Raw genomic sequence first — 17,248 nt, forward strand, 5'->3', positions numbered from 1 at the left:
GTGCAAATGTCTTTCATGCATATTCATTGTGGATATCTTGAAAACCTGACTGGCAAGGGGTGCTCCAGGTCTGAGTTGAGAAACACTGCTATATAGTACAAATAAAATGGAAATGTGTAAGATTTTGTAAGTTCCTATGATGAACTTTCTTTGGCCAGTATCAGGTTTATTTGTTTGTTTACCTTCTTTGAACTAAACTAAAGCTTAACTTTGTATACTGAGTCATCATTCTGAGAAGGCTCGACTCAGTTTACAGCAATTAAATAAACAGGGAATGATTTGCAAATGATAAATAGAAGTTAATAGCAAAATTTCAAAATAATTAATTTTCAAAATGTTTGGCAAATAGAGTAGTTTTTAAAGATTTACAGAAAAATTGAAATGAACTGGAACTCCTTAAAAAAAAAAAAAAAAGGGGAGATCATTCCAGAGTTGAGAGAATTTAAAGACCGAAGATTGACTGAAGATCTTGACTCCTTTAATCCCTTTTTTAGAAGGAAGGGAGAGTTTAAATTGTTGGATACCTCTTGCAAAGGAGAATCGGTAAACATTCCAAAATAAAGGAATAAGACGATTAAAGATACCATGTAGAATTTTAAAAGAAATACAAGCGCATTTAAATTGAATTCTAAAATAAACCGGGAGCCAATGAAGACTCTGAAGCAAAGGGGTTTACATGGTCAATAGCAAAAACAATGAAAATAGATCTAAATGTAATCAATTTCAAGAACTGTTTGACAAGGTAAAAAAAAAGTGTTGTTTTTTTTTTTTTTATGTAGTGTCGTGAACAGAAGTATTTAAGCTGATAAGTCAATACAGCGCTGCTGATTTTATTTTTTAATTGTTTAATAATTGATACAGGATCTTCCTAATAACATGATTCATCAGGTGGCCATCAAGTCTTTGCCTCAGGAGTGGCTTTGGTGTGAAACTTGGTGTGATGATGTGTCGAAACAAAATGCCAAAACTATTGACCTGGTAAGTGTATAATTATTAATATGTATTGTGAAATAAGTGTAATGTTCACATGTGTTGTCTTGAATTGTACTGTTAATGAGCCAATTTATATTAATCTTGCTACAATTTATACTTAATATTGGTACTTTAAGTATTGCGATCCCAGAAAACCAGGCTGGTTTGTGACCCTTTGGGACTGCAGTTTGATTCCCCTGGCTTTTTTTTTTTTTTTTTTTTAAATTTATATTTATCCCCCTGTCTTAAGTGTTTTTAAAGTGGTACATCTTTTTTTTTTTTAATCTTTATTCATTTTCAAAATTACATTAAGTGTTAAATATTTTCATTCACAGTAACAATAAATACATCACTTATAAACAATCAATTGGTACATTACATAAATTATTATCCCCTCCCCTTTCCCATCCCTCCCCACCATATATTCCATTATCATATAATATATGTAATAATAAAATACCCCCCTCCCTACACCATAAACTGATAAATATAAGGGAAACAATTTTACTTAATCCTTACAATATTTTGTTAATGGTTTCCACACATTCTGAAATTTCTTAAAATATCCCCGTTGTAAAGCAATAAATCTTTCCATTTTATAGATATGGCATAAAGAATTCCACCAGAAGTTATAATTTAATATAGAAACATAGAAAAAGACGGCAGAAAAGGGCTATAGCCCACTAAGTCTGCCCATTCCAAATACCCGCTCTCTGGTTTCACTCCCCTAGGGATCCCATGTGAATATCCCATTTTCTCTTAAAGTCCGACACGCTGTTGGCCTCAATCACCTGCAGTGGGAGTTTGTTCCAATGATCCACCACTCTTTCAGTGAAGAAGTATTTTCTAGAGTCGCTATGGAACTTCCCTCCCCTGATTTTCAGCGGATGCCCCCTGTTGGTCGAGGGTCCCATGAGGTAGAAGATATCTTCTTCCGACTCGATACGGCCCGTGATGTACTTAAACGTTTCAATCATATCACCCCTCTCTCTTCGTTCCTCAAGTGAGTACAGCCTCAGTTTATTCAGTCTTTCTTCATACGTGAGATCCTTGAGCCCCAAGACCATCTTAGTGGCCATTCGCTGAACCGACTCGATTCTCAGCACGTCCTTCCGGTAGTGTGGCCTCCAGAATTGAACGCAATACTCCAAGTGAGGCCTCACCATGGACCTGTACAGCGGCATCATAACTTCAGGTCTCCTGCTGACAAAACCTCTACGGATACAACCCATCATTTGCCTTGCCTTGGAGGTAGCTTTCTCCACTTGATTTGCAACCTTCATGTCCTCACTAATGATCACCCCTAGATCACATTCCGTCGTGGTCCTGTCCAAGATCTCACCATTTAGTATGTAAGTTCTGTGCGGGTTTCTCTTACCCAGGTGCATTACCTTACACTTTTTAGCATTGAAGCCTAGTTGCCATGTTGCCGACCACTGTTCAAGCAGTAGTAGATCTTGCGTCATATCATCAGGCAAAATGCTTTTACCTACTATGTTGCAAAGTTTGGCGGCGTCGGCGAACATTGATACCTTTCCTCTAAGTCCTTGGGTCATATCTCTCTTATGAATAAGTTGAATAGAATCGGGCCCAAGACTGAGCCTTGCGGCACTCCACTGATCACGCCTGACGTTTTGGATGGGGTACCGTTTACCACCACCTTCTGAAGTCTACCACTCAGCCAATCCTCAACCCATGTAGTTAGAGTGTTCCCTAACCCTATTGATTTCAGTTTGTTCAATAACCTTCGGTGTGGGACGCTATCAAAAGCTTTACTAAAGTCCAAATATACCACATCCAGTGACTCTCCGGCATCTAGCTGTCTAGTAACCCAGTCAAAAAAACTAATCAGGTTAGATTGGCAGGATCTGCCCTGGGTGAATCCATGCTGGTGGGGATCACGTAGGTTTTCCTCGTCTAGGATTATGTCGAGATGTCTTTTGATCAGTGTTTCCATGAGCTTGCACACTATAGACGTGAGACTCACTGGTCTGTAGTTTGCTGCCTCTGTCCTGCATCCCTTTTTGTGGAGTGGGATAACGTTGGCGGTTTTCCAGTCCAAGGGGACTCTTCCTGAGCGTAGGGAGAGATTGAAAAGAACAGATAATGGTTCTGCCAGGACTTCACTCAATTCTCTTAGCACTCTGGGATGTAGGTTGTCTGGTCCCATGGCTTTATCTACTTTGAGTCTTGATAGTTCGTAGTAGACGCTACTGGGTGTAAACTCGAAATCTTGAAACGGGTCCTTCTGGCTGTCTCCCATCTGAAGCTGTGGACCAGCTCCCGGTGCTTCACAGGTGAAGACTGAGCAGAAGTATTCGTTTAGTAATTCTGCCTTGGCAGAATCTGATTCTACAAGGCTACCGTCTGATTTCTTCAGGCATTCTATCCCGTCTTTATTTCTTTTCCTGTGACTAATATAGCTGAAGAAGGATTTATCTCCTTTTTTAATGTTCCGTGCTAGATCTTCTCCCATTTGGAGTTTGGCCTCTCTGACTGCTATTTTGACAGCTCTAGATCTGTTTAGATAGTCTTCTTTCACCTCTCGTTTTCCTAGATGCTTGTAGGCGATAAATGCTTCTTTTTTCTTTTTAATGAGGTCAAAAATTTTTGCACTGAACCATTGGGGTCTTTTGTTCTTCCTGTGTTTACTTATTGTTCTTGTGTAGCGGTTTGTTGCTTCGTGTAGGGTGGACTTCAGAGTCGACCACATATCCTCCACATTGTTAGGTAGTGCTTGTTTATGCAATTCCTGACGGACAAAATCTCCCATACGGTCAAAGTCTGCGCCTCTAAAGTTGAGAACCCTAGTTGCTGTGTTTGACCTTGAGAAACCTTTCTTGAGGTTAAGCCATACCATATTATGGTCGCTGGAGGCCAGTGTATCTCCAACTGAGACATCCGAGACGCTATCTCCGTTGGTGAGTACCAGGTCCAGTATTGTCTGGTCCCTGGTGGGCTCCAACACCATTTGCTTGAGTCGTGCACCCTTTATGGAGTTCAAAATTCTTTTACTGCCACACGTAGTTGCGGAGAGTGTGTTCCAATCTGCATCGGGCATGTTGAAGTCCCCCAACAGCACCGTGTCTCCCCGTAGAGTGATGTTCTCTATGTCCTCAATCAGTTCTAAGTCTTTGTCTTCCTGTTGTTTTGGAGGTCTGTATATTACACCCAGGTATAGGCATTTTTCATTTCCTCTGGCCAGATTCACCCAGAGGGATTCCCCAGTGTATCTAACATCTGTAATCCTGGTAGTTTTGATGTTATCCTTAGTGTATAGTGCTATCCCTCCACCTAACTTGCCCTCTCTGTCGCGACGTAGTAGATTGTAGCCTGGTATAGCCATATCCCACCCATGCGAGTCCGTGAACCAGGTTTCTGATATTGCTACCACGTCTAGGTCAGCGTTTATTATTTCAGTCTCTAACTCTAAAATTTTATTGCCCAAGCTGTGTGCATTAACATACATAGCCTTCCATACCTGTGAAGAGATCCCCTTTTGGGTTAGAGTGACTCTTAAATTATCATTGATATTTCCCTTTAAATTATCGTGGATAACATGCGTACTTACCTTAGACCCAGAAGTGTGGGTGTTGCTCGCCTCCTCCGGGTAGTTTCTTACTGCTCTGGGATATAAATATGTGCCCTCCCCCCAACTTACCTAGTTTAAAGCCCTGCGGAGTAGGCGGGCCAGGCGATGTCCGAATACGTTCTTACCTCTCCTGGTTAGGTGGAGTCCGTCGGGTCCCTGTAGTCCCTGGAGTGTCTCACCGTGGTCTAGGAATCCAAAGTTCATTTCTATGCACCACATGTGGAGCCATTCGTTAGTCCGTTGGATGCGCTCTTCTCTAGCTCTGCCTTTGTTTCTTACTGGGAGGATCGATGAGAAAACCACCTGGGCTCCTATCTGCTTCAGCTTCTTTCCCAGAGCTCCAAAGTCGTCAGGAATGTTCTCCGTGGTACTCCTGGCAGTGTCGTTTGTACCTACATGGATGAGAAACATGGGAAAATGATCATTGGGCTTTATAAGTTTGTCTAGGCTGGTGGTGACATCCCGGATCCTGGCTCCGGGAAGACAGCAGACCTCTCTTGACTGCAAATTGGGCCTGCAAATTGGTCCCTCGGTGCCCCTTAGCATGGAGTCCCCAATGACCACCACTCTCCTCCAATCCTTCCAATTATATGTAATTTGCTGAATGGCAACACCAGTCATTATTAGTAATAAAGTGGTACATCTAATAGAAGAAAGTGAATGTAATTTAAATTTTACTATTGATATTAATTTAAAAAACCGAGTAATAATGTTAAGAATATAACAGTTCTAACAAAGGAATTTCTATAGTAAGATTTCACCTTATCCCTAATTCTTTGAACAAAAATTAAACATAGCCTTCCCTTACTGCCATCCAGTGGGGGGGGGGGTTTCTCTCTCAAATATCATTATTTTGTAATATAATTTTGTATTTTTAAAGCCGCACTAGCGGCTGCCATGCAGCAAAATCCCCGAAGCCCTTTAAATCCCTATGGGCTTTGGGACTTTTATCTCAGTGGCTTGTGCTATCAGGCTTTGTAAAAGAGGGGGAAAGTGAGGAAATCACATTTGAGTCATAGATTATAGTAAAAGTAACTTGTCATTTGGATCATTACGTCTTCCAGGGTCACCGAGATTTTTTCAGTATCTCCCCATCATCCCTGAAGACCATTTCTGTATTGGTAGATCTCTTACATCTTTTTTCTGTAAAGACTGAAGCCAAGAATTTATTCAGTTTCTCCACTATGGCCTTATCTTCCCTGAGTGCCCCTTTTGCTCCTTAATGATCCTTAATGGTTCCACAGATTCCGTCACAGGCTTTCTGCTTCTGATATACTTGAAAAAGTTGTTACTATGTGTTGTTGTTTTTTTGCTTCTATGGCAAATTTATCTTCATATTCTGTTTTAGCCTTTTTTATCAAAGCTTTGCAACTAACTTGCCAGTTCTTATGTTGCTTCTTATTTTCTTTATTAGGATCCTTTTTCCATTCTGTGAAGGCTGTTGTTTTGGCTTTAATAGCCTCTTTCAGGTCACTTTTTAACCATGCTTGTTGTTTGCTCTTGTTTCCACCTTTAATATGTGGAATACATCTGGTTTGGGCTTCCACAATGGCATTTTAAAACAATGTCCATGCCTGATTTACATGCAATCCTTTTAGATTCTTTATAACAATTTTCTTCATTTTATCATAGTGACCCATTTGAAAATGAAATGCTGCTACATTAGATTTCCTTACTGGCTTCACTCCAGATATCAGCCCCTGTTATGATCACTGTTTCCCAGCAAACCCAAGCTCCATCTCTGCCAATAACCAAATCTAGGCTATAAAAGCCCACTTTATTGAGTCTGATTTGAACTCCTACCTCCTACTCATTTGTAAAGTACCGTATTTTTTGGACCATAAGACGCACATTTTTCACCCCCAAAAAGGGGGTGCATCTTATGGACCGAATACACTGCACACACACACACACCCCGGTACCTTTTTTAGTGGCAGTGTTCCAGCACAGTCTACTGGACGGCTGCCTTTGTCTTAGAAGAGCGACGCAGGAGCGCAACCTTTGTGCTTCCTGCCTGGTTGCACTACTCTGTGATTGGCTGCAGCCAATCACAGAACGGCACGGGACCAGGTAGGAAGCGCAAAGGTCACGCTCCTGCATTGTGCATCACTCTTCTAAGACAAAGGCAGCCATCCAGGAGACCAGCGAGCAGTTTCTGGTGGCTTTGGGCGGGCTTCAGGCGGCTGCAGGCTTTGGGCTTCCAGCACCAGACCTCCAGATGTACCTACGTGTAGAGGAGGAAAAACCAAGAAGAAATTTTTCGGCTAGCGCGCACTAGCACACCTTAGTAAAAGGAATCCTTAGTGTCTTCATCCTTCTACTACCTCCATCAACTGAAGTGCATCCGTCCTTACTTTTCAGAAACCGATTTTGCCCAACTACTATATGCATTTGTTTTATCCCGCTTAGACTATTGCAACGCACTACTAGTGGGCTTACCCACAAAAACCCTCTTCTGCCTCCAAGGTGTACAAAATGCAACCATTCACCTCCTGAAAAACCTAGGCTTCCAAGACCATGTCACCCCAGCACTAACATCAATGCATTGGTTACCTATCCAAAAACACTGCGCCTTTTAAAGCCTTGGTCCTAGCCTTCAAGACCTTCCACAAGCTGACACCGAACTACATGACATCAAAACTACAAATTTACGTCCCAAACAGATCACTGAGATCTCAAACAGAGAGACGGCTCACACTACCATCTGGTCGTTCACTCAAAACTGAAACAGCCTGCAAACGCTCTTCTTCACAGTTTATAGCCAGATTCTGGCACATCATCCCCACATCCATTAGATCGCTAGACAATCTATGGAACTTCAGGAAGGCCGTGAAAACCTTCCTCTTCACAAATCCAGCTCCTTAATGTCCAACGCTACTCCTGAGCTCCATGATGACTGACGCTACTAATGGGACCTAAACTGCTGTCCACCAATCATGTACTTGCTTACAACACCAAAACTTTAGTACAATTATGTTATGTTCTGTTAGTACAGTGAATGCTGTCCTAAATCTATACTATGCCATGTAATATCTTCTTCGAATGCCGCAAATTCTTCTAAGCTATGTCTGCCAAAATGTCTTTCAATAATTCTATACTTCTATACTGTGAATGTACCTTTGTAACCCGTTCTGGGCTCCTTTGGGAGGACGGGCTAAATAAATGAATAAATAGGGAAGAGAGACATTTAAATACTTCCATTGTCTAAATGCACAGGAGGCGGAACCCTTTCAGTTGAAAGGAACCTCTGAAATGAAGGGTCATAAGAAGAAGGTGAAAGTGGATTGACTCAGGAGTAATCTAAGGAAACATTTCTTTATGGAAAGGGTTGTTGATTTGTAGAATGGGATCCCAAAGGACATGGTGGCAACAAGGACTACATTTGAATTAAAGAATGCATAGGACAAACAGGATCTCTAAGGAATGGATTGAAAATCTTAGAAGATGGTATGGATGAACAAACTGTATAGACATGTCTTCAGGTAATACATTGTTGTCCCCAGGGCCTTATAGCCAGGCGCTGCGCCCGGCTAATTTAGGTGATCGCCCAGTGAATCCTGCTGCTGCCGCCAATGTTTCTTCCCGGGCTGACTCGCCGCCAAAAATTTTGTTTGACGCCTGCCTTTTTTTTTTTTTTTTTGCCAGCATGCTTTTACTTGCTTCAGACCTTCCTCGTTGCCGGGACCTGCCTACTTTCTGTTTCCACGAAGGCAGGACCCGGCAGTGAGGAAGGCCCAAAGCAAGTAAAAGCAGCAAGTTGTAAGCTTCCCTCCGGGACTCTTATCGTGTTTGTGCCGGCTTTCTTTCTCTCCCCCCCCCCCCCGACACGCTACTTCCGGTTTCGAAGGGAAGCCGGCACGAACACGAATGACATCAAGAAAGTTCAAGTTTAGTCAAGCTGTGATTTGAACTTTATAGGCATTTGTTTTTCATCCTTTAACTGGCAGGCAGAAGGATACTCCATTTATTAATCTTGCAAAGTCTGATACAGGAAAAGCTAGAAGTGCATCAGGATTTAAGGAGCTTGGGGTGTGCAAATCCACTTAATGCAGAAATTACAGTAAAACAAAATCACTTTTCTATTTCACTGCAGCTTTGTGAGGTTTTTCGAGCTAATGTTCTTTTGCACTTAGCTATAGTCAAATGATGGATAGGAATATGTTTATTTCATTTAAGCTAAGGGAAAACAATATTTTTTCTGAGTATCCTTTAAATAATGGTTCACAAATTAATTCAGCCTGTTTTAAGGCTGGGTTTTGTTTTTCACATTATTGCTTCTGTTTTTATAATCCTTAAAAAATAAGGGGCAATTCTCCAAGTGGGTTCTTCTTCGTAGGCACCCTGAGACTGAACAGGGAACGCCTATTCTATAGCAGTGAATGGGCTCCCAGGTTCCATTACAGCATGGTAGCATATAGCCTTAGATTCAGGCGCCTTACAGTTAAAGCAGCCATAGAGCTGACGTAACTAAGCATGTCCAATTGTGGTAGAAATGATTTTATTTTCAGTTTAGTGATCAAAATGTGCCTGTTTTGAGAATTTATATCTGCTGTCTATATTTTGCACTATGGCCCCCTTTTACTAAATTGCAATAGCGTTTTTTAGCACAGGGAGCCTATGAGCATCGAGAGCAGTGCAGGGCATTCAGCGCATCTCCCTGCGCTAAAAAACGCTTTTGCGATTTAGTAAAAAGGGAGGGGGTATATTTGTCTATTTTTGTATAGTTGTTCCTGAGGTGACATTGCATAGAATCATCTGCCTTGACTTCTTTGAAAACCTGCGGAATATAAATGATAATTAACATTTTCTCTGCGTACAGTGTGCTTTGTGGGTTTTTAAAAAATTTTATTGTTGGTAGATCATTTTGACTTGGTCATTTTAAAAGTAGCTCGCAAGCCCAAAAAGTGTGGGCACCCTTGCTGTAGAGCCATTTCTTGTATGACTGGATCAACTATATTTATCTTTTTTTTTTTAGTTGTTTAAATTCATGCAGAAATAAATGGCTAGATTGAACCTAATGACTTCATTAACGCCTTTCCCTTTTTTAACCTCTATACCATTTAAAAGAGGGCAAATACTTCTTAAATTTAGTAAAAATATTCTGGCACAAGTGTCAAACCTTAAAAAAGGAAGTCATATTGAGCATTGAAAAATAATAATAATAATTAACTAATAAAAATAGTATACATTTAGGGCTCCTTTTACTAAGTTACAATAGTGGTTTTAGTGTGTGCTTAGTGCACGGAGAATTGTTGCATGCGCTAGATGCTAACGCCATTATTGGGCTGGCGTTAGTTTTCCCACATAGCACAGGGGTTTGCGCGCGCTAAAAATGCTAGTGCACCTTAGTAAAAGAGGGGGTTAATTTTCCCCACCACCAAATTTCCCCATCCCGCCCCACCCGGCTACTTTTTCATGCCACCCGGCTGGAAAAAATTTCTGGGGAGAACACTGTAATACAACGCTTTACAAGCAGAACTAAGTTTTATAAAGTTGTACACCTGTTAGGTGCATAAAGTTACACACATGTGCAAATTTATCTGGACTCAGTGGAGTTTGGGAAGGGGTTTGCATCTATGTGTACTTTCAAAATTTGGTCAAATGTGCATAAATTAACCAAGAAACTTTGTGCATACAAAAAAGCAGCCGTAATTGTAAATATATAAATTCTCAAAGGTAATTTTTGGAGCAGATATGTGCACATTCTTTTATTTTGAAAATTTGCCAAAGCTCAAACAAGGAAACATATGCACATACTTGCTATAAAATTATTCCCTTAAGCTTTTAAGCCAGGTCCATGAATGAGAACTCGCCACTTTATTTTGTGCATTTGACTCTTCAAACAAAGCAAGAGAGTTTTATATTATTCATTTTGCAAATTACTTAAAACCTATCTATTTGAGAAATGGGTCTCTTCTACCTTTTGATGTTCTACTTAGTAATGCTATTGTAATCCCTGGTTCTATTTTCTGTAATCATCTGCTTGTAGTCCACTCTGAATCCAGTAGGAGATAAAGCGGAATATAAAACGCCATTAGCATAGCAAAGAAAGCAAGACTGATGTCAACCCAGAGCAGAGCCTTTTCTCACTCTGCTCCCATTAAATGGAATTTATTACAAAGTTCTTCATGAACTGCCAAGTATATTGGGAGATATGCACACTAAGCCCAAAACAGGGGAACAATTAGCTTTAAACAAATTAACTTAAGTTTTGTGCAAGGTCCTCCGTTAGACACAACTCAGGACAAACCCCGTAAATGGAACACAGTGGGCCTGTTTTACAAAGCCACACTAGCGGCTGCAGCACGGTAACGGCCCCGAAGCCCATGGAAATTTTAAAGGGCTTCGGAGCCGTTTCTGTACGGCTTTGTAAAACAGGCCCAGTGTCTTGTGAAAGCTGCTTTGCGTGGAATTATGAGAGATTTTTTTAAAGCAAACTTTTAGTTCTTGATCTTTTACAATGTCTGTTTAGTATATTTTATTCTTATATTCTTAGGAGGTCATCATCAGAAAGCTTTGACATGTCAATAATGTTTGATTTAGTTTATGCATATTTATGCTAATGTGCTGCTGTTTTAATCTACTTTTAATTGTTCTGGTTGTCATTTATGACTTGAATTTGTTCTATGGATTTTCATTTATTATCTGTATTATTACTAGTCTTTGTTCTGTGTTATAATTGCAATTGCATAAAAGTTATAAATATTTATAAATCTTACCCTTATCTTGTCTCTCTTATGGGTGTAAACAACCAGAGACTCAATCAAAGTCCAGAATAGAGATGAGAAAGGAAGCCTCTATCTCAGGGCTGCCCAAGTCCGGTCCTCGAGATCTACTGGCAGGCCAGGTTTTCTGGATATCTGCAATGAATATGCATGAGAGAGATTTGCCTGTACTGCTTTCTTGGTATGCAAATCTCCCTTATGCATGTTCATTGCGGATATCCAGAAAACCTGGCCTGCCAGTAGATCTCGAGGAGTCTATCTCATCCATGTTCCTAAGCCAAACTTACATAATCTAACTGCATTCACCAGCTCTCCTACCTAGGGTTCATGTAGACTACTAACCCATTGACAAAACGTATTCCCACAAAACTGCATATCAAAAATTGAAAAATGTGGAGAAGATTTTGATATGTACCACTGAAGCAGGCTCATTACTTTGCATGTTTAATGATTTGGTTTTTTGATATTTTTTTTTCTTTGCCATTAGTAAATGTTTAATTTTTTATTAGGTTGACAGAAGAACGCCTCGCCTTGGAGTATTGACAGTCAAACAGAAAAGGCAAGGGAGGTGTCTTTTCAACCAATGATATAGTTTATTTAAAAACAGTGATCCCAACAAGGATCCCTGTTTCAGGGTATAGGAAAGAGCTTAAGAACAGCCTTACTGGGTCAGAAAGAATGGTCCATCAAGCCCATTAGCCTGTTCTCACAGTGGCCAATCCAGGTCACTAGTACCTGGCAAAAACCCAAGGAGTAGCAATATTCCATGCTACCAATACAAGGCAAGCAGTGGCTTCCCCATATCTTTTCCTATGGACTTTTCCTCCAGGAACTTGTCCAAATCTTTTTTAAAACCAGCTATGCTATCTGCTCTTACCACATCCTCTGGCAACGACGTTCCAGAGCTTAACTATTCTCTGAGTGAAAAAAAATTTCCTCCTATTGGTTTTAAAAGTATTTTCCTGTAACGTCTTCCTCAGGAACACTTTTGCTTTATAGACACTTGAGAACAAAACTCAATGTGCAGTCGAGCAGCAGCGTTCAGAGCACTGTTGAGAAAAACTGTTGAGGTATTGTTAGGAGTTAGTTCTTCTCATTTTGTCCACAATTGACCTAACTTTACACATAGGCACATTAAATTCTCTGACACCTTTTCTTGCACTTTGTAGTATTCAGTGAAAAGTTTTGTAGAAAAAGAAAATGCTTATGACTGGGAGGCCAATGCAATTCTTTTCTCCCCTCCCCTCCCCATCGAAACCTACTGTCCATCTCTCTGTATCACTGACTGTACAAGGGGTGGGGCACCAATAAAAATATTTTTAAAATGTTTTACAAAGAAAGGATAGGTGCCTTCGTGCTTTTATAAAATAGGATTGTAGTATAACCCCCATAAATTTGCATTTGCACCCAAGGTAGGAATAAATGTATGTGTCAGAGGCAGATCAAATTAATTTGCTACCTGAGGCGAGAAAAGAGATAATACTCCCACCAGGGTACCCAGAAGGGATGGCCACCTCAGAGCGCAGGTCAAAGAATGAGGAGATAGGGTTCCTCTCATTTAGAACTGGTCAGAGTTACTCTAGTTAAAAAAAAAGAAATGCCACCCATATCTCTAGGCTATATAATATATATATATATATATATATATATTTTTTTTTTTTAACTCTGCAGTCCCTGGTTATACTCGTCAAATACTGTAGAAGTTAAATTATTGTAACCTAGGTCTCTAATATAAAAATACTGACTCCCCAGCTTTGCACACTGAACCATCAAGGTTTTAAATGTAAACATATATTCTACATCCTCAGGAGCTCCTTTCCTCTCACCCAAAAATGGAGTGGAGCAAAAACAGGACATTTCACTACAGAATCCACCATACAAAAAGAAAATTCTGATTCTGGTCACATTTTAGTTAAAGCACAATAAATTCTCATTTGTATCTAGCATCTTGTGAAGTAATATAAAAGACACTCAGAATTTGTAAAACAAATCTACCATGCAACAGCAGCATTAATTCCCAGAATTCACACAAGGACCTCACCTAGGAAAAGTTAGAACATCCAATACACCTATTGAGAAAATGGAACAGTCCTTACATAGAGTCAGGGCTGGTGTTAGAGATGCAGAGACCAAGAGCAGAAATTTGAAAGTGATCACTTAAAGTTATTTAAGCAGAGCGGCCTATGGCAGGTGCCCAGGTTGCACCTCCTAACAGCAGCCCTCCATAGAAACCATGTTAGCAGAATGTACACATATAGATCCAAACCAGGTCCAGATTTTTGGCAGTTCTGTAGAAGGATGCCTATATTTCTATTACTACTACTATTAAATCATTTATATAGCACCACTTGACGTCCCTAGGGGGCTCACAATCTAAGTTTTTGTTCCTGGGGCAATGGAGGATTAAGTGACATGCAATGAGAATTGAACCCAGTTCTCCAGGATTCTCCAGTTTCAACTGTTTTCTTGAAGATATATGATAAATGATAGATAACCTGAAGAAAGTCACAGCATGATGGCTGAAACATTGGTTCTACCTACCCAGATGTTTTGAGACCCGAACAACTGCAACAATCATGATGCCAGCCATGGACGCCTAAGAGAACAAATGATAGATTAGATTTCAAATAAATGTTTCAGTATTTTCTTTGGTGTAATGTGTGAAAATCTGGACTATTTAACAATTACAATACATCTAGATCTACTAAGGTACGCAGTGCAGCAAAAAGCAAATATAGCTACAAGATCTCTAGTCCATAAATCTTATCAACGTTTGAGTGCAGTTCTATAACTTGGTGCCAAATGCATATATATGTTATAGAATAACATTTATACATGTTAGAGGTGTCAGTAATTGGAAATTACGTGGATAAATATTCTACAACACGTGTGCAAGGGTGTATACCTGGGTGGGCCGGGTGTGTTGCTTAGTGACACGCCCAACATATAGAATTCAATCAGTTGCACACTTAACTTATGCCAGATATTGACCTATCCTAAGAAGGTGCACCTATATTTTGATGTGCTAGTGTTGCTTTGAATTATTGTATAAAGGCTTAGGCACATACTGAAGCCATTATAATATTGGCACTAAGCAAGTTCAAGTTTCAAGTTTATTAGGTTTTTATATACCGCCTATCAAGATTATCTAAGTGGTTTTACAATCAGGTACTCAAGCATTTTCCCTATCTGTCCCGGTGGGCTCACAATCTATCTAACGTACCTGGGGCTATGGAGGACTGAGTGACTTGCCCAGGGTCACAAGGAGCAGCGCGGGGTTTGAACCCACAACCCCAGGGTGCTGAGGCTGCAGCTCCAACTAGAGAATGACACGGGGAAAAAATCTGTCCCCGTCACCGGCCCACCATCCTCTGCACCGCCCCGTCACCGCCGTTCCCTTCACCGCCACGTCACCGTCACCGCCATCCCTTTCACCGCCCCGTCACCGCCACTGCCATCCCATTCACCGCCCCGTCACCGTCCCCGCTGTATCCATATAAGCCTTAGTACTGTAATATTTAGCTTATTCCTTTCTTATAAATCAAAGTTCCTGCTGCTGAACTAGAGAAAGAGATGTTCAGCTGGCAGGGCTTTGTTTATAAATTTTTATCAACACAACTAATATACTATTTTATCCTAAAGCAAAAAATAAATAAATAAATATAATTTTTTTTTCTACCTTTGTTGTCTGGTTTCTGCTTTCCACATCTTCTCATTCAATTCCTTCCATCCACTGTGTGTCTAATCTCTGCGTCTTCCACTTACTGTTACTGTGCCTCTCCCTTCACTCCCCCCCCTCCAATTGGTCTAGCACCCATCTTCTTCCCTCCGCTCCCCCATAGTCTGGCATCTGTCTTCTTCCCACTCTGTCTTCCACATTTCCCTTCGGGGTCTGTTCCTCTCCACCCTCCTTCAATGTCTGTCCTATTCCTTTCCACCACCACCCTTCCCTCCCTCCTTTACCATCTGTTCCTTTCTACTACCCTTCAGCTCCTCTCGCGTGGCCTATCTATCTACCTTCCTCCCTCTTATTTTCATGGCACATTACAATGTAATTTGTGCAAGCCACTGGAGCCTGCAAGCTCGGTCCCTATCCCATCCCCACAAACCATCTTGCTTCTGTGTTATTTTCCCCATTTCTAATATCTCCCCTATGTATCTGCCATTGCCCCCCCCCCCCGTGTCCATATACCATCCCCATGGCATGTCCCCTTTATGTCACTGTCCCTATGCCCCATGCACATAATTTCCCCTCTTTCTGTTACCTTCCTGTGTCCAGATTTCCCCTGTCTTCCTCTTCCATACCAGTGTGTCTCTTCTTTTCAACCCCATCTAGCTTTTTTCCCTCTTTCTTCCCCTCCCCCCCCTTGCTTCTAGCATCTGGTTCACCTGCCTGTCCTTCCCTTTCTTTCCTGCTGTGGGTTTTTATTTCCGTCTTCATCCCCTTGGCCCAGAATCCTTTTCCCTTTCACTCCGTCCTTCCAATTTGAGCCGGGAACACGAGCAATCGCACGGTCCCCGCAGCCACCACCCACCTGCCCAATGGATCCTACTGTTTAGCCAGCTCTCTCCCTTCTCCTCACCTTAGTTTATAGGTTTTGTTTTTCGGCGACATGCACGCTTTCCCAAAGAGCCGCGCACGCGCAGCTGCTCAGTGTTCAATCTTCTGCTCTGCTACAACTTCCTGTTTCCGGTTGCGTCAGAGCAGAAGATCGAAACTGAGCAGCAGCGGGTGCGCGGCTTTCTGATAGCGTGCGGGTCGCCGAAAAAGAAAATCTACAAACTAAGGTGAGGAGAAGGGAGAGAGCTGGCTAAACACTAGGATCGATTGGGCAGGCGGGTGTGTGCTGCGGGGACCGCGCGATCCTTTATGCCTCACTGCGGGGACAAGACCATTCACCGCCCCACGGGCGGTGAATGGCCTTGTCCCCGTCGCTGCAGCGACTGCTAGTTTTCGTTCCCCGTTTCGGCGGGTGACCCGCGGCTAAAATGCGGTGGCCGCGGGTAAACCGCCACCGTGTCATTCTCTAGCTCCAACCACTGCGCCACACACTCCTCCTAACCCCATTGTGGCAGGTTATAGAATTGCCCATATAGGACTTCATTAAGGGATCATAACAGAATCAAGGCAAGGATTCCAAATTTATATCTTTAAACTCTAATTCAGATTATTCTAAAATAATGGATCTCCACTCATATATCTATGTTGAATAAACTGGAAACTGTAAACTACCGGTTTCTACTGTGTCCTGTTTAATATATAAAATATGAAATTTTCTTTTCCTTTAGTTCATAGATTACTTTGCATAGAGATTCCGGAACTTGAAGCCAGAGAGAATGGCTGGCTAACTGCTGAGCTCCTCCTGAAGGCAGTTTGTAATTAAACTTAAATACTAATTTTCTTCTGAATTTAAAATTAAATTCCTGGGAATGGCTTCAAATAAACAAAAGCTGCAAGAAGCTTCTTCAAAATCTACAGGAAAAACCAAAAGGCTGAAAGAAGACTCACAATCTTCCAGTGAGGTTCCCTTACCTATGGACGCATTGGATTTTATTGAAGTTATGGAGGAATTGAGGAAAATTAACACAAATATAATGGAAGTGAAACAAGAGATGAATCTCATGAACAGCAAATTTGATCTTTTGAACAACAGAATGGATAAGATTGAAAATAAAGTGGAAAAAATTGAAAACATTCAACAGAAATACAAAGAAGATCATAAAATATTAATGGATATGAATAAAAAAATGATTGACATGGAGAACAGATCTAGGAATCAGAATTTAAGAATTGTTGGACTAAAAGAGGGAATTGAAGAGAACATGATCTCTTTCCTAGAAGAGTTAATACCAAAAATTCTTCCATTAAAAATAAAAGGATCACTGGAAATTGAAAAAGCACATAGGGTTGGAATGAGGAAAGATCAAAACGGAGAAAAACCAAGAACTATAATATTCA

The 17,248-nt window shown here is 41.0% G+C and overlaps 1 protein-coding gene across 2 annotated transcripts in view; it reads left to right on the top strand.

Moving 5' to 3' along the window:
• The window catches only part of UGGT2 (UDP-glucose glycoprotein glucosyltransferase 2), a 448,230-nt gene that overhangs the window by 406,902 nt on the left and 24,080 nt on the right, over positions 1-17,248 (top strand). For both annotated transcript variants that reach the window (XM_033949012.1, XM_033949013.1), the window contains exon 37: positions 862-978. In XM_033949012.1, coding sequence (XP_033804903.1) covers positions 862-978 — 117 coding nt within the window. The remainder of the gene's footprint in view (positions 1-861; positions 979-17,248) is intronic.

The sequence above is a fragment of the Geotrypetes seraphini genome, chromosome 6 (assembly GCF_902459505.1).
Source record: "Geotrypetes seraphini chromosome 6, aGeoSer1.1, whole genome shotgun sequence".
NCBI classification, from domain to species: domain Eukaryota; kingdom Metazoa; phylum Chordata; class Amphibia; order Gymnophiona; family Dermophiidae; genus Geotrypetes; species Geotrypetes seraphini.